The sequence below is a fragment of the Heterocephalus glaber genome, unplaced genomic scaffold (genome assembly GCF_053883595.1).
Source record: "Heterocephalus glaber isolate CG9 unplaced genomic scaffold, H.glaber_assembly_v1.0 deba00001497, whole genome shotgun sequence".
Taxonomy (NCBI): domain Eukaryota; kingdom Metazoa; phylum Chordata; class Mammalia; order Rodentia; family Bathyergidae; genus Heterocephalus; species Heterocephalus glaber.
Window position 1 is genome coordinate 64,855,195 of NW_028258320.1, and position 20,158 is coordinate 64,875,352.

The 20,158-nt window shown below is 39.1% G+C and overlaps 1 protein-coding gene and 1 pseudogene across 5 annotated transcripts in view; both read right to left on the reverse strand.

Moving 5' to 3' along the window:
* Inpp5f (inositol polyphosphate-5-phosphatase F) overlaps positions 1-20,158 on the reverse strand; it is a 106,855-nt gene that overhangs the window by 75,353 nt on the left and 11,344 nt on the right. For 4 of the 5 annotated variants that reach the window (XM_087185222.1, XM_087185221.1, XM_087185218.1 and 1 more), the window contains exon 2: positions 6,284-6,364. The exons of the other annotated variant lie outside the window; for it this stretch is intronic. In XM_087185222.1, the coding sequence (XP_087041348.1) occupies positions 6,284-6,364 (81 nt within the window). The remainder of the gene's footprint in view (positions 1-6,283; positions 6,365-20,158) is intronic. 5 annotated transcript variants of the gene reach the window in all.
* LOC101716198 (ras-related protein Rab-11A pseudogene) lies at positions 17,394-18,314 on the reverse strand (annotated as a pseudogene).

Sequence of the window (20,158 nt, forward strand, 5' to 3'; positions counted from 1 at the left end):
TCAACTCATGCTTTTTCTGAGCTTATTCTACAGAAAGGGCATAAAACAAGGAAATAAAAAACAAAACTGATAATAATGAAACAAAAAATTAATGTGTAATTACAAATGTTATATCATTCTTACTTCTTCCTAGACCCTACAGTGAGTAAAAAATGTTTTCAATAGAGTCAGAGATACATTCAAGCTTTCTGAAATAGATGACATTGTACCTGGCTGAAAGTCTACCTGGCTGCAAATGTTTGGGGAAGACTTCTAACTCCAAAGCAGGTGAACAGTTCTAAATAGATATTTTCTAGTCACTAGGGTTAATAGAACAATTATTTGATAAGCTTCCTAAAACAGTAGTCTGTTATACATGTCCATCAACAGATGAATGGATAAAGAAAATATAGTATTTATACAGAATGAAGTATTACTCTTCCATAAAGAATAAATGTGAGTCATTTAATGGCTGCACCTTGAGACTATAATATTAAATGAAATAAAACAGACGCGCAAGCTGAAATATTGCATGGTTTCTCTTATGAGAAATCCAAAGTATAAATAATTTTAAAACCAAAATAAATGATAGATACTAGGAAAGAGGAAGATAAACCTTTTGCAGATGGAAGGGGAACCTAGAAACGTAGGGAAGGGGAGGAGGGGAGAAGAAATAAAAAGAATTAAGATGTGTTATTTACATGTACTAACTCCCCACAATAAATATAATTATTACACACAGCAAACATGTACTAATAAAAACTTTTAAAAGTGTGCAATTATTAGCAAGGATATCACACCAAAAATACCTCAAAAATTCTTTTTTTTTTTTTTTTTGGTACCAGGGATCAAACTCAGATCCTTGCGCTTGCAGGACAGGTGGTGGAACCACTGAGCTAAATCCCCAGCCCACCTCAAAAATTCTTACAAAATACATTTTAAAAGGGACATATGAATTATAAGATATAATTTTTGCTAATACTACTGTTTTTAATATTAAAAACATTACTTTTTAGAGTCTCACAATGGAGTTAGTGACTTACTAATATTACAAGTTTATACAGATGGTAACAGAAAAATTGTCCAAGTTTAAAATGTTTTTTCAAAATTGTGTATCTAGAACTTAGATGATTCTCTAATAAAACATCTGACACCTCTTGGAAACTAAGGAAGAAAAATAATAGCCAGCATATACTAAATGCTTACTGTGACCACCAACTCACAAGGTTTTATTAAATCCTGACAATAACTATATTAAAGAGGTACTATCTCTCCTTTGTCTTATAAACAGTAACTGAAGCATAGATGATGTACACTGACCAAGGACATTATGCAACTATTCAGGACTAGTCTTCCTTTGTGCCATGTAGACTACAGGAGATTCTCTTTGGGATGATTTACAATAAGCATGTCAGTGAACATAAGTTCCTATTAGGGGCCGAACCATCAAAATTAATGTTTGCAAGTCGTAACCCTCAGTCTCTCAGAATGTGGCTGTATTTGGAGATAGTCTTTAAAGGGTAATTACATTTAAATGGGTTCCTTAGAGTTGACTTTAATCCAATACGATTGGTATCATTAAAAGATGAGGAAATTTAGAGACACAGTTACAGATGGAAGACCAAAGGAAGATGGGAAAACGAAACCACCTTCAAGCCAAGGAGAGAGGCCTCTGAAGAAATCAATTCTGCCAACACGCTGACCTCCAACTTCTGACTTTTAGAATTTGAGAAAAGTTGTCTAAGTCACCCAGCCTATGGATCTGCTATGGCAGGCCTAGCAAAGTGGTACAGTTCCTAAGTCATGAGAGCCCGTTACATTTCTCAGAGCTCAGAGTTCAGTGACAATCAGGAACAGTGGCATGGTTCACTCACGCCATTTTAAGACTGTCAATGATATCTGTTCAAATAAATTTATGTTCACATCTCACTAGGCAAGAACAAAATTCATGCATTAATATGTAGAGAATCAGCAGGAGGGAAACAAGAGTGAAGAGGAGTTTAAGAACAGACATTTTATTCCCCTTATTCTTTACACCCCGAAGATAAGATGCCCCTATGGGAAAACATCTCTAAAACATTAGCTCAGTTCTATGCACACCAGGAACACAGACAGCTCTTTCTGGCCAATCTGACCCTGAGAAAGAGTTTCAAGAGGGATAGGGAGATAAGGAAATGAGGCATCCGGGAGCACAGAGGCCGAAAGGAAGATGAGAATAGAAAGATGGATGCTCAAGGGCGAGGAGCTGAGCATAGAGTAACACAGAGAGGACTGTGGAGGGAAAGCAAGAGCAACAGAGGGCCTCAGAAAGATCTTCCCTTACTTCCTTCCCCTCCCTTTCTCAGAGCCAAATCTGTTATGCATCAAAGCAAAAAAATGATTCAAGGATTACTAGATAGAGAGAAGAGACTTTTACTGCCCTTCTTTCCTTTTTTATACTTTCTCCAGTTCACTCTACTCTCCATCCCCTCCTTCTTCTAAAATATCCTGTATCACAGGTGTGCTCACTGTCTGTCAGCCTCCAGTTTAGGGGCCAAAGAAAGGCAAGTGATACAAGGAGGGAAAGGACATACAAACAGGGGCTGAACACAGAGGACCATTCCTTCACTGCACCAAAAACTTGGCAGCCATTAACTTATATTCGTGCAATGTTGATCAGAGACAACGTCTGGGTTATCTGCCAAGTCCAAACCCTCATGCTCACACTGGTCCACCTAGGGGAATGGACCTACAGAGCACTATAGATGACCAAGAGAGGCCATTGGCTAGGCTAGGCCAGTAAGTCTTTTTATAGGAACCTCAACCAGACTCACTCTTCAGTTCTTTTTGACAGCTACTCAGTCTCCATTGATTACAGGGGCTCTTAGACGTTAGTTGGTTTGACGGCTGAGTGTCATTTTAAGAACAGAAATATTTTCCTACATACAAACAAACAGAAAAAGCCAAAAAGAGAAAATTAAGGCCATGTATAGAGAGACTTGGTGGTTGGAGACCACTTGCCCCAAAAAAGTAATCTCAGATTCTATGCAACATCCACTTCTGGTTTGGATCCCTTGGGTTCCTCGTAAAAATGTCTTGCATAAGCTAATAGGTCTGTATTACTCAAAGAACTCTGATAAAGCAGATTTATAATTTAATGTAGAACCTCATTTGGGACTCACAACACTCTACAGAAGTAACAAGGACAGTTACTTTTCTCGATTTTTACAGCTTAGGAAGGTGAGGCCTTTGCACTATGGGACTTCTCTTGGCACCCAGAAGAGGTATGCAAGCTATCCAGTAGAGAAGGACACAAGAGGAGATCCATGGATTGGGAGGCTACATGAAGGCAAATCTCCCAGGCAAACGCTGCTGCATGAAGGGCCTTCTGCCAACAGAAGAGCAGAGCAGAAGGGCCACTCAGTTAATAAGGTATTATGCGCTGTTGTTGTTTTCAGCCATAAGCTTATGGGATGGCTTATTATACAGCAACAAATAAATGGAACAGACAACTTTCTCCTATATCTCAAAGGTAATAAACACAGCCTGAATCCTGGTCTCCTGACTGATTTTGATGACTTATTCACTGCTCAAGATGTGACTGAAATTAAAGAAAAATAACTCAGAAGTTTCATACATGTCATTTAAATAATAGAAAATGAATTTTAGCTCAGAACATTCAGCTGTAAAATTATCCTGTCAGCATGTAAGTGAATTAAAAATATATGTATGTAAATGTGGACAGGTAGGAGAGTGTTATTAAAATACCATAGTTATACAATGACTAAATGTTTTTTCCTCTGTGTCGAAAGAATTTTTTTAAAAAGCAACAACGGCAGACTATACAACAATGCTTACAACAGTATTATTGCTCACAAGAAAGAAAAAAAGAAAAGAATAAAGGAATAAAGCAAGAAAGAAAAAGAAAGCGAACCAATAAAAGGAAAAAGGGCAAATCATGATACATTTATATTCGTACAATAATGAAAATACGGAACTCCAGTTTCATACATCAACGTGGGTAAATCTCAAAAATATAAACAATAAAAAGAAGGGATGGGAAGGGGATTTAGCTCAGTGGTTCCAGCGCCTGCCTCAAAAGTGCAAGGTCCCAAGTTCAATCCCCAGTACAAATATATAAATAAATAAATAAATAAATAAATAAATAATAAAATAAATAAAAAGGGAAAGGGGGCCTGGGATTTAGCTCAGTGGTTCTGCCACCTGCCTCACAAGTGCAAGGACCGGAGTTCAATCCCTGGTACACCCCCCCTAAAAGAGAAGTGGAAGAATATGAGCAGCTTAATGTCATTTACATAAAATTTCCAAAGTACAACCTTTGCAACATATTGTCTAGAAAAACATATAATAAAATCAATAATGAAAAAAAAAGCAATAATGAAAATCACAAGAATGATATGAACAAAATTATAAATAGTAGGTTCTCTTGAAGGAAGTTAACAGTACACATTTGGAAAAAGGCAGAGAGGGTTCTGAAGAAATCAGTCATATTTCATTTCTTAATCTGGTTGATAGATATATGAGTATATTTTACAAAAACCTATACTACATATCTGTGATTAAAAAGCCTGTTGTATTTATAAAATATTTCATAATAAAACATCTTTGTTTTATTTGTTTGATTCTGAGACAAGTTTTTCTGTGTAATCCAGGCTGGCCTTGAATTCACTATACAGCCCAGGCTGGCCTGGAACTCAAAATGCTCTTGCCTCAGCCTCCCAAATGATAGGATTATAGGCATGCACCAGCACATTTGGCTAAAAACACATTTTAAAAAACAACCAAAGAATCTAACAAAGAAAAATTAAATTGTCTCTGGTAATATGTGCTAAATCAAAAAATTAACCTAGTCCAAAATACTCAATGATTTTATTTATTTATTTATTTATTTTTTTTTTTTTGGTACCAGGGATCAAACTTGGGACCTTGCGCTTTCAAGGCAGGCAGCGGAACCAGGCAGCTAAATCCCCAGCCGAATGGTTTTATTTTAAAAGAATAAAAACTTCCAGGTATGGTAGTACAACCTTTAATCCCAGCATTCTGGGTGGCTAAGGCAGGAGGATCACAAATTCAACCACAGTCTAGGCAATTTAGCAACTTAGTTTCTCATCATTTAAAAAGAGGTAGGGAATGTAGCTTGGTGTGAAGGCTCTGGGTTTAATCCCCAGAATTGCCAAAAGAAATACCAAGGAAAAAGAGGTATTTAAACATAGTGCTTAAAATATTTCATTTAGCCCTTTCCAATTAGCTTTGTGAGATGAAACTGTATAATACTTTTTTTTTTGAGACAGGGTCTCATTATGTAGTTCAGGCTGGCCTTGAACTCACTATGTAGCCCAGGCTGGTCTCAAACTTGCAGCAATCTTCCTGCCTCAGTGTCCCGAGTGCTGGGATTACAGCTATGTGCCACCATGTCCAGCTTACTTGTATTTTTTTTATCAAAAACAAAAAATTGGGCTGGGGATTTAGCTCAGTGGTTTTGCTGCCTGCTGCTCAAGTGCAAGGACCCAACTTCGATCCTCGGTACCAAAAAAAAAACAAAAAACAACAACAACAAAAGAGCCTGGCAAATGACCCAAACTGTCCATCTATTGCCTGCCCTGGACAGGAGTCCTTGAAAGGCCCACGTGGCTTACTAAGAGACCCATATTCTTCCTTGGTCAGAGCTGACTGTATCAGAAATGGGCAGCTGACCCAAAGCCGAGCAATCACAGGCTACCACCTGTCTACCTCTCCAGCTTTGTTCCTTCTATCTTCTGCCTTGAAGTCAATGTACTACAGTAATTATAGCTTTTCTTCACAGTATCTGTTACAATTATCAAATAATCATGTATTTATTTGATTACTCATTCATATCTGTCTTTCCTCCTAAATTGTAAGCTCCATGAGGATAAAAACGATCAGTTTTTGCTTACTACTATGTTACATTAACTAGCAAAATTTCTGATACACTTTGGGTATTCAGTAAGGTTTTTGTTTTGATTTTAACAAAGGACAAAAGGATTATAATATTATGCCTCCTTTTCTCTGAAATTTTTTTTCCTTACACAGTCTTACTAAGTTGCCCAGGGTGGCCTTAAACTTTCCATCCTCTTGCCTCAGTCACTGAAGCAGCGGGTTTATAAGTCTGTGCTATCATGCTTCACTGAAGCTTTCTCCTTATTTCATTAAACTTACATGGAAAATACCCATTTGAGCAGACCAAAAACTAAGGCAAAGGAATCTACATGTATCCTCAAAGAGGACAATGTCACAGAATGCCACATTAAATTTGACGAGTTTTAAGCAGTTTATAGAAACATACCTGAGTGAAGCTGAATCTTCCCAATAACACCTTCTACCAATCCCAAACAAATAGGATTCCAGGCAAGAAGGAGATCAGTAGCTAAAATAGAATTTAAAAAGTCATGAAAATATATTCATCAGAAAACATATTAAAACAACTACCTTTATCAATATATTAAAAAAAGATTGGGCTGGGGATTTAGCTCAGTGGCTCAGGTGCCTGCCTCCCAAGCCCAAGGTTCCGAGTTCGATCCCCAGTACCAAAAAAAAAGATTGGGCTGGGGATTTAGCTCAGTGGCAATGTGCCTGCCTCACAAGGGCAAGGTCCTGCGTTCAATCCCTGATACCGGAAAAATAAAATATAATTTAAAAAAGATCAATACCCCTAAAGAACAGATACAAACAGCCAGCACCGAAGGCTTTACCATAAAGCAATTTGTGACAAAGCATTAAGTCTGAGGCCTGAATAAGTTTCTGATACTAAGATAGTTATGGAGAGAGAACTAACTGACTTAGAAACTCAACCCACATGGGAAGCAGCATTTTGGCGCCCTACAGTGGAAAAAAGAGGCTGCTACACTCCAGGAGGGCAAAGGGGAGAAACTGCTCAAAGTCCTACAGCAGAGCCAAATCACCATACAGCTGTCCACTTACTGGATCACACTCTGCAAAATACCTTTCCCAGAGATGCTTACACTGAGCAAAGAAATCCAGAAAGCCACTGCTCTTTTATACAACTTCTAGGGCAAAAACAATAGGAAGCATTTCCACTTATTTAGTGCTCCTATATGCTGGGCATCTCAATCAGGGTTCCTTATCTGAACCACAGAACAGACCACAGTGATGGGGGTGACTGCTTTCTCTCATACAAGAAATGAAACGGCATGAATGAAACTGACACCATTCTAAATACACAGGAGAGAAACAAATCCATGACACACAAATAGATGCCTAACAACAAGGGATTCTCTTGAGGGTCCCAGGTTAATAAACGTGAAGTCTGCAATAGTTCAACAACTGAAAAGATTAGCAAGAATGAAAATAATTATTTTTCTTGGCAGAAAATTAAAGTTTCACTTTATTGCCATTTTAATTTTATTTTAGTGAAATTTATACTCAATCTATAACTCACAGAGTAATTACACACTTAATAATTTAGTTTTCAAATTCATTTGAATACTGACTATTATATCTTGGATATCTTTATTGTTTTGATATATTTGATGGGAGGAAAAAAAAGTTGACTTTGTTGGTGCTTTGCTGTTGTTTTTCGGAGCTAGAGACTAAACCCAGGACCTTGTGCATACTAGTTATATACTCAGTCTGACTGTTATGTTTTTACTCCAAGAATTAAAGTAAAATAAGAATTTATTTTTTAAAAGGCTATTATATATACTATCATTTCTAATCCTGACAACTTTGTGAGTTAGGTATTAGGAGTCTCATTTGACAGGATAAGGAAATGGATGCTTAGAAAATAACATGGTCAGGCCACAAACAGGATGGGAACAAGGGTGCAAACAAAAGCAAGATGAAGTCTGGCATGGCAGAGCACACCTGTAGTCCCAGCATTCCGGAGGCTGAGGCAGGAGGGATCACTGACAGTTCGAGGCCAGCCTGGGCTACATAGTGAGTTCAAGGCCAGCTTGAACTACATAGTGAGGCCTTGTCAAAAAAAAAGCAAAGTGGACCTGACTCAGAGCTGTCCTCCAAAAATATAGTGCCTCCCTCAGAAATATACATGGAACTAATCAGTCAGACAAGAAGTTTTAAATAGCATGCTTTATTACAAAAACAGCACAACAAAATTGGGGGAGAAATTATTTCCCATCCTACTACCCAGAGATAACATTATTTTGCTACATTTCAGGCCATATGTTTACATACCAAACTGCATCAACACAACATCACATACTAATGTTATGAGTCACATTTCATGACTACAGTATTTTCTCATTTCTTTAAAATATTCTTCAAAATTATAACTTCATGGTTGCATAATTTTCCACTTAAGGAAATATTTCCTCCCTCTTGAGCATTTAAGTATTACAAGTTTTTCCCTTGCTACAAAAAACACTGATTAAGTTGGGCCGGGGATTTAGCTCAGTAGTTTCGCTGCCTGCTTCGCAAGCTCAAGGACCTGAGTTCGATCCCCAGTACCAAAAAAAAAAAAACCAAAACAAACAAACAAAAAAACACTGATAAGTGATGAAAATCATACAAATATTTCATTTTCCTCCCTAATTAAGAAATTCAGAACTGATTCCTGGAATGAAATTATTAGGTTAAAACATTAAAAAAAATAAAGCTTTCAAGTATTACCAAATTGCTTTCCACAAAGGCTATACCTTTATAATAAGCTTTCTGCCAGAAGCATATGTAAATGCTTGTTTTAAAGTACTTTTGCTAGTATTTTTTAATTTTGCTAATTTGATAGCATCCATTGCCTAAAAGATGTTCATTTTTTTCTATTGCTGGTAAGATTAAGCATTTAATTATAAAATCAGCTGCTTATATTTCTTCTTCTACTACTATGATTTTCTGGTTAATATCTTCTAATAATTTTTCCTTATTGATGTAAGAATTTTTTGTATATTAAGGACTTCAAACCTTTGACATCTTTTTTAATTTTAATTTTCATAGAAATCTACCATTTTCATTATGTTTAGGTTTAAAAAGGTGTCCTCTGGGCCAGGGATTTAGCTCAGTGGTTTCGCCGCCTGCTGTGCATGTGCAAGGATCCGAGTTCCATCCCAGGCACCAAAAAAAAAAGGTGTCCTTTATCCAATATCAATTAAATATTTACTGCCTGCCTGCCCTGTGCTGGGGATAATATAGTTTATAAGATTAGCAAATGTTTCTTACTATGGACCTCAAACAATTAAAAACACTAACAAGTTTTAGCTGAAGATACATTATATCAAGCTTGTAAATTATTCTGTTTAATTCCTCTATGCACTTTCTGACTTTTCTGTTTAACCTATTAGTTTTTAAGTAGTTTTACTTTTTAAAGTCTCATACTTTGTGTATTTTATTCCTTAATTATCTTGCAAGACTGTCAAGTTTATAGAGATTCAGGATTATTATATCTCTTCCTGGTAAACTGCTTTGCTTATTTGGACATTATATTTTATTTATTTATTTTTTTGGTACTGGGAGATCGAACTCGGGACCTTGGGCTTGTGAGGCAGGCAGTGGAACCACTGAGCTAAATCCCCAGCCCCAAGGATTTTAATTGTTTTGTTTGAAATAGTCCTTCCCCTAAATTCATCTGCCTAACATTAACATGTAAAAAAGTAAATTAGGCATAGAGATGAATATAAACATTGCTAATCCAACTATATTATCTCTACTTCCCACAGCCTTGGGAACAAAATGGGAAGGCTTTGAAAGACCCAGCATGGGCTAGTCTGTCCACCCTCCTCCACCTCCACACTGCCAGCCTCCTGGTCTTCCTGAACTATGTACAGACTAGTGCACGATGGGTGTGGAATGTTGCTCCCTGCCCACTTCTGCCTGCTTTTCATGCCAGCCCCAGAACAAAGCTCTGTGTCTTCCTGGACACGTTCCCTACTCCACCCACCCAGTAGGGTTGACCACGCTCCCTTATGTGGCTTCCCTGAACTCTGTACAATTTCTATCTCAGCACTTTAGGTTGGTTTAGTGCACCTATGTACTAGTCTCTTTCACTGAACAAGAACTCATCAAGAACAAGAACTCGGGCCAGGGATTTAGCTCAGTGGTTCCGGCACCTCCCTCGAAAGCGCAAGGTCCTGAGTTCGATCCCTGGTACAAAAAAAAAAAGAACAAGAACCCGGGCCCTGTGGTGGTACAGCCATGTGATCCTAGCTGGTCAAGTCAGCTTTCCTGCCACTGGGACTCTATATCCACAACTTAAAAGAGGCCAGCTTTATTTTGGCTCATGGTTTCAGAGAATTCAATCCATAACTGACTGCCGCAAAGGCAAAAACATGTGTTCCAGCAACAGAAAACTAACACAAAAATTGGTATAGAAGAAGTGGGGTCACTGCTCTGACTGTACCTGACCATGCAATTTTGAAGCCTTTGGAATTGGTTTGAAGAGTTTGGGAAGGTTAGGAGATGTGGACTTAGAGAAGCCCAAGAATTGTAAGCTGCGCCTGATGAGTAATTCTGGTCAGAACTCAGAAGACCAGATTGTGACAGGAATGCAGAAAAAGGCCAGGCTCAGGAGGTCTCATTTGGAAACCAAGACTCTATTGGGAAATAGACTTAGGAGACCATGCATGTTATACTCTGGCAAAAAAATAAAATCTGCATTTTATCCATGTCCTGAGACTTTGCAGGAAGCTGAGTTTAACATGTTCCCACCAGCTTGAATGACTGATGGTACACACATGACTGTCCCATCAAGTGGCATAATGTGAAAAGTGAGGGTCTGAAACACTTGATTTCAGGGCTGGAGTTTCCATTGATATCACTATAGTTGCACCAATAGTAGTATTATATAATGAAGTATGGTAAAAGTTAATAATAGCCAAAATTGGGTTGTGGCTAACCAAGGTTCTAGTGGCATGCATGTACCACTATTGGGAACTACAGTCCCACTGTGAATGTGTCAAGGGCAGAAGACTAATTGATTTGGCGGACAAAATTTCAATGTAGCCCAATACTCAGGGATTGACATGGGTACTATCAGCTGCTTTTAGTCTAGATTTATAGTGAGAATTAGGGGCAAAAAGCAGAGCAGAAATTTTTGAAAAACAAATTTTGACCCAAAGTTGAGGCCAAAGGAGGTGTGGATGCTAAAGAGATTAGGACCATTGAAAAGAAACCAAGTACTTTTGTAAAGGGCAAGAAGAAAGACAGTCATGTGAGATGCAACAAGCAAAGCCATAGGGATGGCCCTTTGGAAGTCAGAGCTCACCACCGTATGCCTTAATCAAACTCCAGATGCTGAGCTACAGACTTAATGTTTGCCCTGCTGGGTTTTGGTCTTCCTTTGGTTCAGTTCTTTTCTATCCTTCCATTCTTTCTTTTTTGAATGACAATATTTATCCTGTGCCATTATACCTTGGGATTCTATATCTTGTTTCTGATTTTTCCAGAGGTTTATAGATAAAAGGTTGCCTTCAATCTCAGAAGAGTCTGATTTGGGATTTTTAGCAATGCTGGGACTATTGAGACTTTGGGGAAGAACTACTATGCTTCTGTTGTACACAGAACAGCTATATCATGCTAGGAAGAAATATTAACTTATTATTGGGTTTATTTGGAGCTTAAGTATGACATAAAAAGATGTGGGAGACAGGGATGTAACTCAGTGGTGTCACACCTGCCTGGCAAGCGTAAGGTCCCAAGTTTGGTACCCAGTACCGGAATAAAAAAATAAAAAGATGTGTTTCAGTGTCAACTGGACAAAGGATAGATTATGACAATCAGTCTTGATATATCAACTTGATTGGATTAAAACACGCATAGCAGATTGGTGCAGCACATTTTTTAGCCTGTCAGGGTGGGTAATAAAGCCACAACCTTGAGTATTATACATGGTCCCTGGCCGCTTTCCTTTCTGACACTGTTACCCTGCTCTGCTCCTGGCCATCATGAACTAAATATTTTGCTCCACCACATACTTCTTCATATATTTCCACCTTGAAGCCAGCTGAACATGGACTGAATCCTCTGGAACCCTGAGCCAAACTAAACTTCTCCTCCTTTAAACTGTGGGAGTTGAGTATTATGTCTTAGTGTCAGGAAAGCTGACTAACACACCAGCACCTCAAGAGGCTGAGGCAGAAGGATCAAAAGTTCAAACCCAGCCTAATCAACTTAGCAAGACCCTGTCTCAAAAATAAAACATGCAGGGGCCGGGGATTTAGCTCAGTGGTTTCGTCGCCTGCTGCGCAAGCGCAAGGACCTGAGTTCGATCCTGGGTACCAAAAAAAAATAAAATAAAATAAAAGTTAAACATGCAGCTCAGTGTGAAAGTCCTAGGTTCAATCCCCAATACTGGGTTAAAAAAAAAAAAAAAAAAACTCACAAAGACCTGTTTTATATCCATTTTATGTTCCCAGTACACATTAGGGTCTGAAATAGATGAGTGAACATAAGACACAGAAAGGAGGAGCTAAAGTCAGATCACTGCATGTAATCAGGTTGGAAAGTTCACTATTTATTGGCAAAGCTACAGCATCTGTTCTAGTTCAAGAAAAGACATCCAAACAAGCATAGTTGCACACACCTGTAATCCCAGCACTCAGGAGGCTGAGGCCAGCCTGGGCTACATAGTGAGTTCAAGGGCAGCCTGAACTATATAGTGAAACCCTGTCTCAAAAACAACAAATAAAGACATCAAGGCCAGTAAAGGTAAGGTGAATTACTAACACTACCCAGCTTGTTAACATGAGAATAGAACACATCTTTTTTTTTGGAGACAGGGTCTTACTATGTAGAGGAGGCTGGCCTCAAAATCATGGAGCTCCTTCTGCCTCAGCCTCCCATTAATAAACTGACACTCAGTTTCTTAAAAACACTTGAGTTAGGGGCCGGGGATTTAGCTCAGTGGTTCTGCCGCCTGCCTGGCAAGCACAAGGGCCCAAGTTCGATCCCCAGTACCAAAAAATAAAATAAAAATAATAATAATAATAATTCCTCGGGAAAGACATAGATACTAGTAACTTCAGTTACATGTATGAAAATAAGTAGTAGGCCTAAGTTTAGTGACACTACATAAGAATATAAATAGATGTGTGTGTGTGTATGCGTGTCAACAGATTTTTTTTTTTTGTAGTACCCAGAATTGAACCCAGGACCTTCCCACTGAGCTACATGCCCAGCCCCCCCCCCTTTTTTTTTGGTACTGGGGATCAAACTCGGGTCCTTGCGCTTGCACAACAGGCGGTGAAACCACTGAGCTAAATCTCCAGCCCTGCAGCCCCCATTTTTATTTTTTATTATGAGACAGGGTCTTGCTAAACCACTAAGTTGCCCAGGTTGGGCTCAAGTTTGTGATCCTCCTGCCTCAAACTCCTACAGTACTGGGAAACAAGCATGTACCACCCTGCCCAGCTGTCAAAAAATTTTAAATAGCCATGCCTGTCTGGCAAGCAAAAGGTCCTAAGTTTGATTCCCAGTTCCAAAGAAACTTTAGATTTTTAGTCTATATTTCTGTACTATGTCTCGCTCAGGAAATAAAACAAGTTGGCATTAACAGAATTTGTATAGTAGACAGGTGTAAATGATATTAATCTAGGCATATGCAGCAACTAAACTTAGTAGTGGACACCCAGTCAACAATATTAACAGCTACTCTGGGGACAGAAGACATTGAAATGACAGAGAAAGTAGCCAGTGGCCTTCTATCATCCTTGTACACACACACACACACACTCACACCAAGTAACTGAACTGCTCCAACAAATGTACTGTTTTCTAACCTTTCCTTCAGCAGGTATATGCTAAAGTGACATACAAATACAAAACAAAAACATTTTAAATTCACAAGTAATTTTTAAAATGTAAGATTTTTAAGGTTATCTAATAAGGAACAGAGTTACTTACGAATTACAAAAGGATAGCATTTTAGAAATAATGCCAAATTTTATTTACTGAAATAATAAAGCCACATATGTTGTGCCCAGATTGCGAAGTCCCCAAAGACCACCAAGGAGCCGATTCCGATGCAAACACACAAGGGTCGTTTATTCAAGCTCGAGCAGGGACTCACAACCATCACCGGCGCAGCAGATCAGGATTGAGAGCCCCGAATTTTAAATCAGCAGGGTTTTTATTGTGGCTACAGCAAGGTTTGGGGATTTTCCATTTAGCAGTTACATGATTGGTTGATATTTAGCAAGTATGGGGTGTACGGGGGCGGGGGGGGGGCGGCTACATGTAGATTTTATAAAAAAGGAACAATCAACCCATTGACAGAATGTTCATGGTCAGCACATAGATAATGGGCCCGGGAGCGTCTGTTTTCTGGGCAAACAGAGGATTGAGTTAGGAGCTGTGTCCTTTTTTTTTAATCTGTTGTCCCAGAGCAAGGACATTTTATCATTACTTTATGGGCACAAAGGAGACTAGGGGAATAGTTGACTTCAGTGAAGTGGAATTTATGTCTAGACCACTTTACTGCCTTATTCTAAGATGGAGTCAAATTTTAAAATGGAGTTATTTAGGTCTCACAGGTACATCCAAAGTCATCAGTATTTGCAATAAGCACAATTGTTTGAGCCATTAGGTCAACATTTCCACTCTTATTTCAGATCCTATTTCATTTGCCCTCATCTTCTTGGTACACAAAACACAAGTGATTACATACTTCGTGCCTGCAGAGAGCATGAGTCACTCATTCCAAGATAGCGAAGTGAAGGCGCTTCCTTGCCCCAAGAACAAGCCTGGTTTTTGCACAGCTGCTGAAATTTATAGACTGTTTCACCTTTATAAAGAACCGAAGTGCCAGGATATGTACAGATAATCAGACCCAAATCTCATTTCTGCTAAACACGAAGGATATTATTACTCTGAAAAGAAAATCACCAATACCAAAGTCAAAGATATGCAGAAAAGTTTTAGAATAAGGAACTGAAATTTCCAATTTTTAGTTCATCAATGCTGTAATTCTCAGAATTTGATGAAGCAGAATAACACATGAAGGAACAATGTGATTCAGGTGCCATCTCATAAATACAAAGTTTGATACACGTTTTGTTGAACTCTCTACTGATAATCATTTCTCCAGCTACACAGCAAGCTAGAGAACTAATTTAATTTAGAAGTTCTGGTGGCTGATTTCCCGGCGTGAAATCTCAGTGGTCATCAATGCAGGCTGCTCATTATCAAGGAGCTTTCCAAATACCCACATCTGGTCTCCACCTCTCACAAGTGGACTTGGTTGGTTAGGTAGGGTCTCGACATAGTTTTGCTTTTTTTCAATTTCCCCTAGGTGATATAATGTACAGCCAAGTTGAGAATTACTGCTCTAAGTGATTATAGATCACTAGCAGGAACCTGAATTAGTTCAGCTTAGTTTTATTACATCAAGTCTGACTCAAACATGGCTGTGGCATGCATTATATGAAAGAGCTTAAAAGTGTAAAAGCATCATAAACCATCAGGATGTCATCATACGATGAGCTGGCATAAAAGCTGGTATAAGTATATTACCAGAAGGAAATACACTTCAAAAAAATAACTCCAAGAGCCAGGTGCGGTGACACACACCACACTACCCAGCAGCTGAGGATAATCCTAGCTATCCAGCAAGCTGAGCAGAAGCGTTGCAAGTTTGAGGTCATTCTAGGCCACTTAGCAAGACCCTGTCTCAAAATATAGATTTAACAGGGGCTAGGGATAGAGATCAGTGATAGAGCACCTGTCTAGCATTTGTGAGGCCTTGGTTTCAATCCTCAGTAATTAAGGGGCATAACTTTTGTTTTGTTTTGGTACCAGGGATCAAACTCGGGTCCTTGCACTTGCACAGCAGGCGGTGAAACCACTGAGCTAAATCCCCCGCCCAATCCTCAGTAATTAAAAAAGCAAAAAACAAAACTCTAAGCATTCTTCCCCGCCCCGTAACTGTTTATTAGAATGAGAATATATTTCAAATCAACAAAAAGCAAAAAAATCAAGTTACAGAGCATGCATAAAATACAAAGTAGCAATTTACAAACAGATAATAGTATCTTTATAACCAATACACTAAAACAATGAAATGGCTACACAGGAAATGACTCACTACAGCAATGCCCTCTGTGCATCCCACACATAGTGAGCACCGGCAAAACACAGATTAACTATGAAACATAGTAACCTACACAAGCCCACACATATATTTTTTTTTCAGATATCCCATCATCTTCAAGTTATCACTGCAGTTTACAGCTTTCAGAAAACTGCAGAGAAGTGCTTAATATTATCCACACAAGGAAGTAAAACTAAATATTAGTGTGCACATTTCTGAATGAGAAACTAGTTGCTCCAATGATTTCAGTAATGTAGTGGAAAAAAATTACTTCAGGTCTCTATAATGCTTAAATGCATTCTATTTAAACGCAAGGTATTATTTCATTTTACATACTAAAAGAATGAATGCATGCCTTTAAGTAGTACCACTTGAGCATAAATTAACCTCTCACTGTATCCTTTACACATACTAAAACCAAAGATTTAACTGGACTTATTCCATTATACACTGCAAAACTCAAATATAAGCATTAAAATAAAACCTTTGTTAAAATAATCACCCATGCCTGGTGGTGGATATGGTGATAAAACTAGGTTGCATTTCATGTACTGGAAGTTTTTAAAACAAAAGTAGTATTTCAAAATTTGATATTACCAGCAGTACACCAGTTATTGCCTGAGGAATAAAATGCCACATAATCTACTGCTGGGAAATGAGATCAGTTGAGCTGCCTGATCGTTGCAGTAGAGGTACTTCAGAAGGAATTCCACCAGTCTCTCTAGTTCCTAGCCTTCCAGGCAACACTGTTTAACTTATGGCCCCATAACCATAACCATAACCATAACCATAACCAAACCATAAGTCTTTTGTGTTTATTAGGATAATTCTTGTCCAGAAAAAGTGCCCTCCTTTCTAATCAACTTTGATACTTACAAAAATTAAGCCAAAATATACTAAACCACATAAACCTATTAAGGCATTTTAGAAATTGACTTCCAGAATGGAAAATTTTCACAAAATCCTATGTTTATAGGGCAACTCTTAGACTTGTCGAAATATACATTGCACTGAGAGAAGTGTACTACTTACTTCTAAGCTGCTCTGTGGCAAAATAATAGCTTATTTCTAAACTCTTCTTCATTTGATTTGATCAAGACAAATGGGTCTGAGCTTCAAGGGATCAAGTTCAACAATGACCTAAAGAGACAGGCTTCCATGATGAAAAGTAAACAATAATTGAGGAATTTGAACATTCAGTTTATTAAACTAAGGCCAGAGAAGCCATAGCATGAAAAAAGAAAAACTGCAGTCATTCGGAACAAAGTGTATGATTTTATAAAGCTAAAATCAAAAGAATTAAGACATGGAAGATGGGCCAGGGATTTAGCTCAGTGGTTTTGCCACCTGCTGTGCAAGCGCAAGGACCCGAGTTTGATCCCCAGTACCAAAAAAAAAAAAAAAGACATGGAAGAATTCATAAGCATGAGGAAGTAATAAAACACAAAAGTGACCACAGGAATTACAAATATATTTAAATCTCAGACCTGGGAAATGGACTATACACAGCCTTCTAGGGGAGAAGAAAAACACCTTAGATGTTCTGACAGCACTGCACCTTTGGCTTGTTTTCAGTGGTTGGTGGGACATGAATAGGAATCACGTTGTTGCTTGGAGATATGTTATTTTCACGTCTGTCTGACATTTGCTTCTGAGAGACAATCCAGTATATCTCTGTTAGAATTATCTGGAAAGCAGCTTCTACATTTGTCGAGTCTAAAGCAGATGTCTCAATGAATGACAAACCATTCTTTTCTGCAAAAGCTCTGGCTTCATCTGTAGGAACTGCCCTGAGATGATGTAAATCACTCTTACTGCCCACAAGCATGATAACAGTGTTACTATCAGCATGATCTCTCAGTTCTTTCAGCCATCGCTCTACATTTTCATATGTGAGATGTTTAGCAATGTCATAAACCAGTAAGGCACCTACAGCTCCACGATAGTATGCTGATGTTATAGCTCAGTATTGCTCTTGTCCTGCTGTGTCCCATATCTGTGCCTTTATTGTGTTCCCATCAACCTGGATGCTTGTTGTTGCAAACTCTACTCCAATGGTGCTCTTGCTCTCCAGAGATTAAACTCATGTCAAGTAAATCAAAACAGGAGATTACTCTTTCCAACACCAGAATCTCCAGTAAGGACAACTTTGAAGAGACAGTCGTACTCATCACGGGTGCCCATGGCGCCGCCAAAGAGCGAAGGGGCGGGAGCAGCAGTGGTAGTGGTGGGGACCAGGGGGCATCGCTGCAGGGGTAACCTGAGCTCGGAGCCTCAGCTGCTGGACCCGGTGAAGAGCCCCTCCCTGCCTCTGAGCCACTTCCGGAGGGCCCCAGCCCCTCAGGGGAAGTACTTACTCTAAGCATTCTTGAAAGAAGATAGATACAGGGCCGAGGATTTAGCTCAGTGGTTCCACCACCTGCCTCAAAAGTGCAAGGACCCAAGTTCGATCCCCGGTACCAAAAAAAAAAGAAGATAGATACCTTCCAGTTCAAATAGGCTTCTAAACTGGGCAATGTAGCACATGCCTGTAATCCAGGCACTCTGGGAGGCTGAGGTAGGAGGATGCCCAAAAGACAGCCTGGGCTACACAAAGAGTTCCAGACCAGCCTGCACTACAAAGCAAGACCCTGTCTCAAAAAACTGAAGAAAAAAAAAAAAGGCATCTAATTACAGACCAGTGAAAGGGCCACAAAATTTTGATCATTATCATGAAGGAAATTAGAAATTGCTCCTGGATGCGGTGAAGCATGCCTGCAATCCCAGCACTCAGGAGGCTGAGGCAGGAAGACCACCATGAATTTGAGGCCAGGCTGGGCTACACAGTGAGTTCAGGGCCAGCCTGAACTATACAGCGAGGCCGGGGATTTAGATCAGTAGTTCTGCTGCCTGCCTTGCATGCACAAGGTCCAGAGTTCGATCCCCGGTACCAAAAAAAAAAAAAAAAATCTTAAATGAACTATATAGCGAGATCCTGTTTCAAAAAACAAATAAACAAAAAAAGAAATTCCTTGTTAAACTCTACAATATCCAAACACAAAACTATTATGATTCTTTACACGAAGAATAAAGTCTTCACTATAGCCAGGCATGGTGGCATATGCCTATAATTTCAGCACTCTGTGAGGCTGAGACAGGAGCATCACTCAAGTTCCAGCCTCAGTGACTTAGCAAGGTCCTATCTCAATAAAAATAAATTTTTGGGCCAGGAATTTAGCTCAGTGGTTTCACTGCCTGCTGTGCAAGCGCAAGGACCCAAATTTGATCCCCGGTTTCAAAATAAAATAAAATAATAAAATAAAATTTAAAAAAATAAATTTTTAAGGGCTGAGTGTGTAGCTCAATGTGAAGGCCCTGGGCTCAATTTCCAGTACCCCCCCCCCACACACACACACACGCACATCATTATTGTCACATCTCAAGAAAAGGCCCAATGCAGGGCCGGGGATTTAGCTCAGTGGTTCTGCTGCCTGCCTGGAAAGCGCAAGGTCCCGAGTTCAATCCCAGGTACCAAAAAAAAAAAGAAAAGGCCCAGTGCAATTCAAAAAAGAACAGAGGATGACTAAAGAATATAATTTTTGCCGGTTGTGGTAGTACATTCCTATAATGCCAGCACTTGGGAGGCTGAGCCAAAAGGATTGCCACCTGGGCTACATAGAGAGTTCAAGACCAGCCTGAACTACTCAGCAAGACTCTGATTCAAAAAACAAACAAAAGGGACGGGGATTTAGCTCAGTGGTTCTGGCGCCTGCCTTGCAAACCCAAGGTCCTGAGTTTGATCCCCGGTACCAAAAACAAAAACAAACAAATAAAAATAATTATTATTACAAAATGTCAGACAATGTAATTAGGATTTTCATCCTGGAAGGGCCTCATGGAAATGTATAAAATAATGAAAGGCTGGGCTGGGGATTTAGCTCAGTGGTGCCGGCGCCTGCCTTGCAAGCGCAAGGTCCCAAGTTGATTCGCCAGTACCAAAAAAAAAAAAAAAAAAAAAAAAAATGAAAGGCGTAGACTTCATAGTGAGGTAGGATAAAAAAATAAAAGGTAAAAAGGAGACAAGAAAATCAAAACTAAAATTATACTTTGTAAAAAGACTGCAACTTGCCAGGGATGTAGCTCAGTGGCACTGCGCCTGTCTGCAATCCCAGACAGATCGAGTTCGAT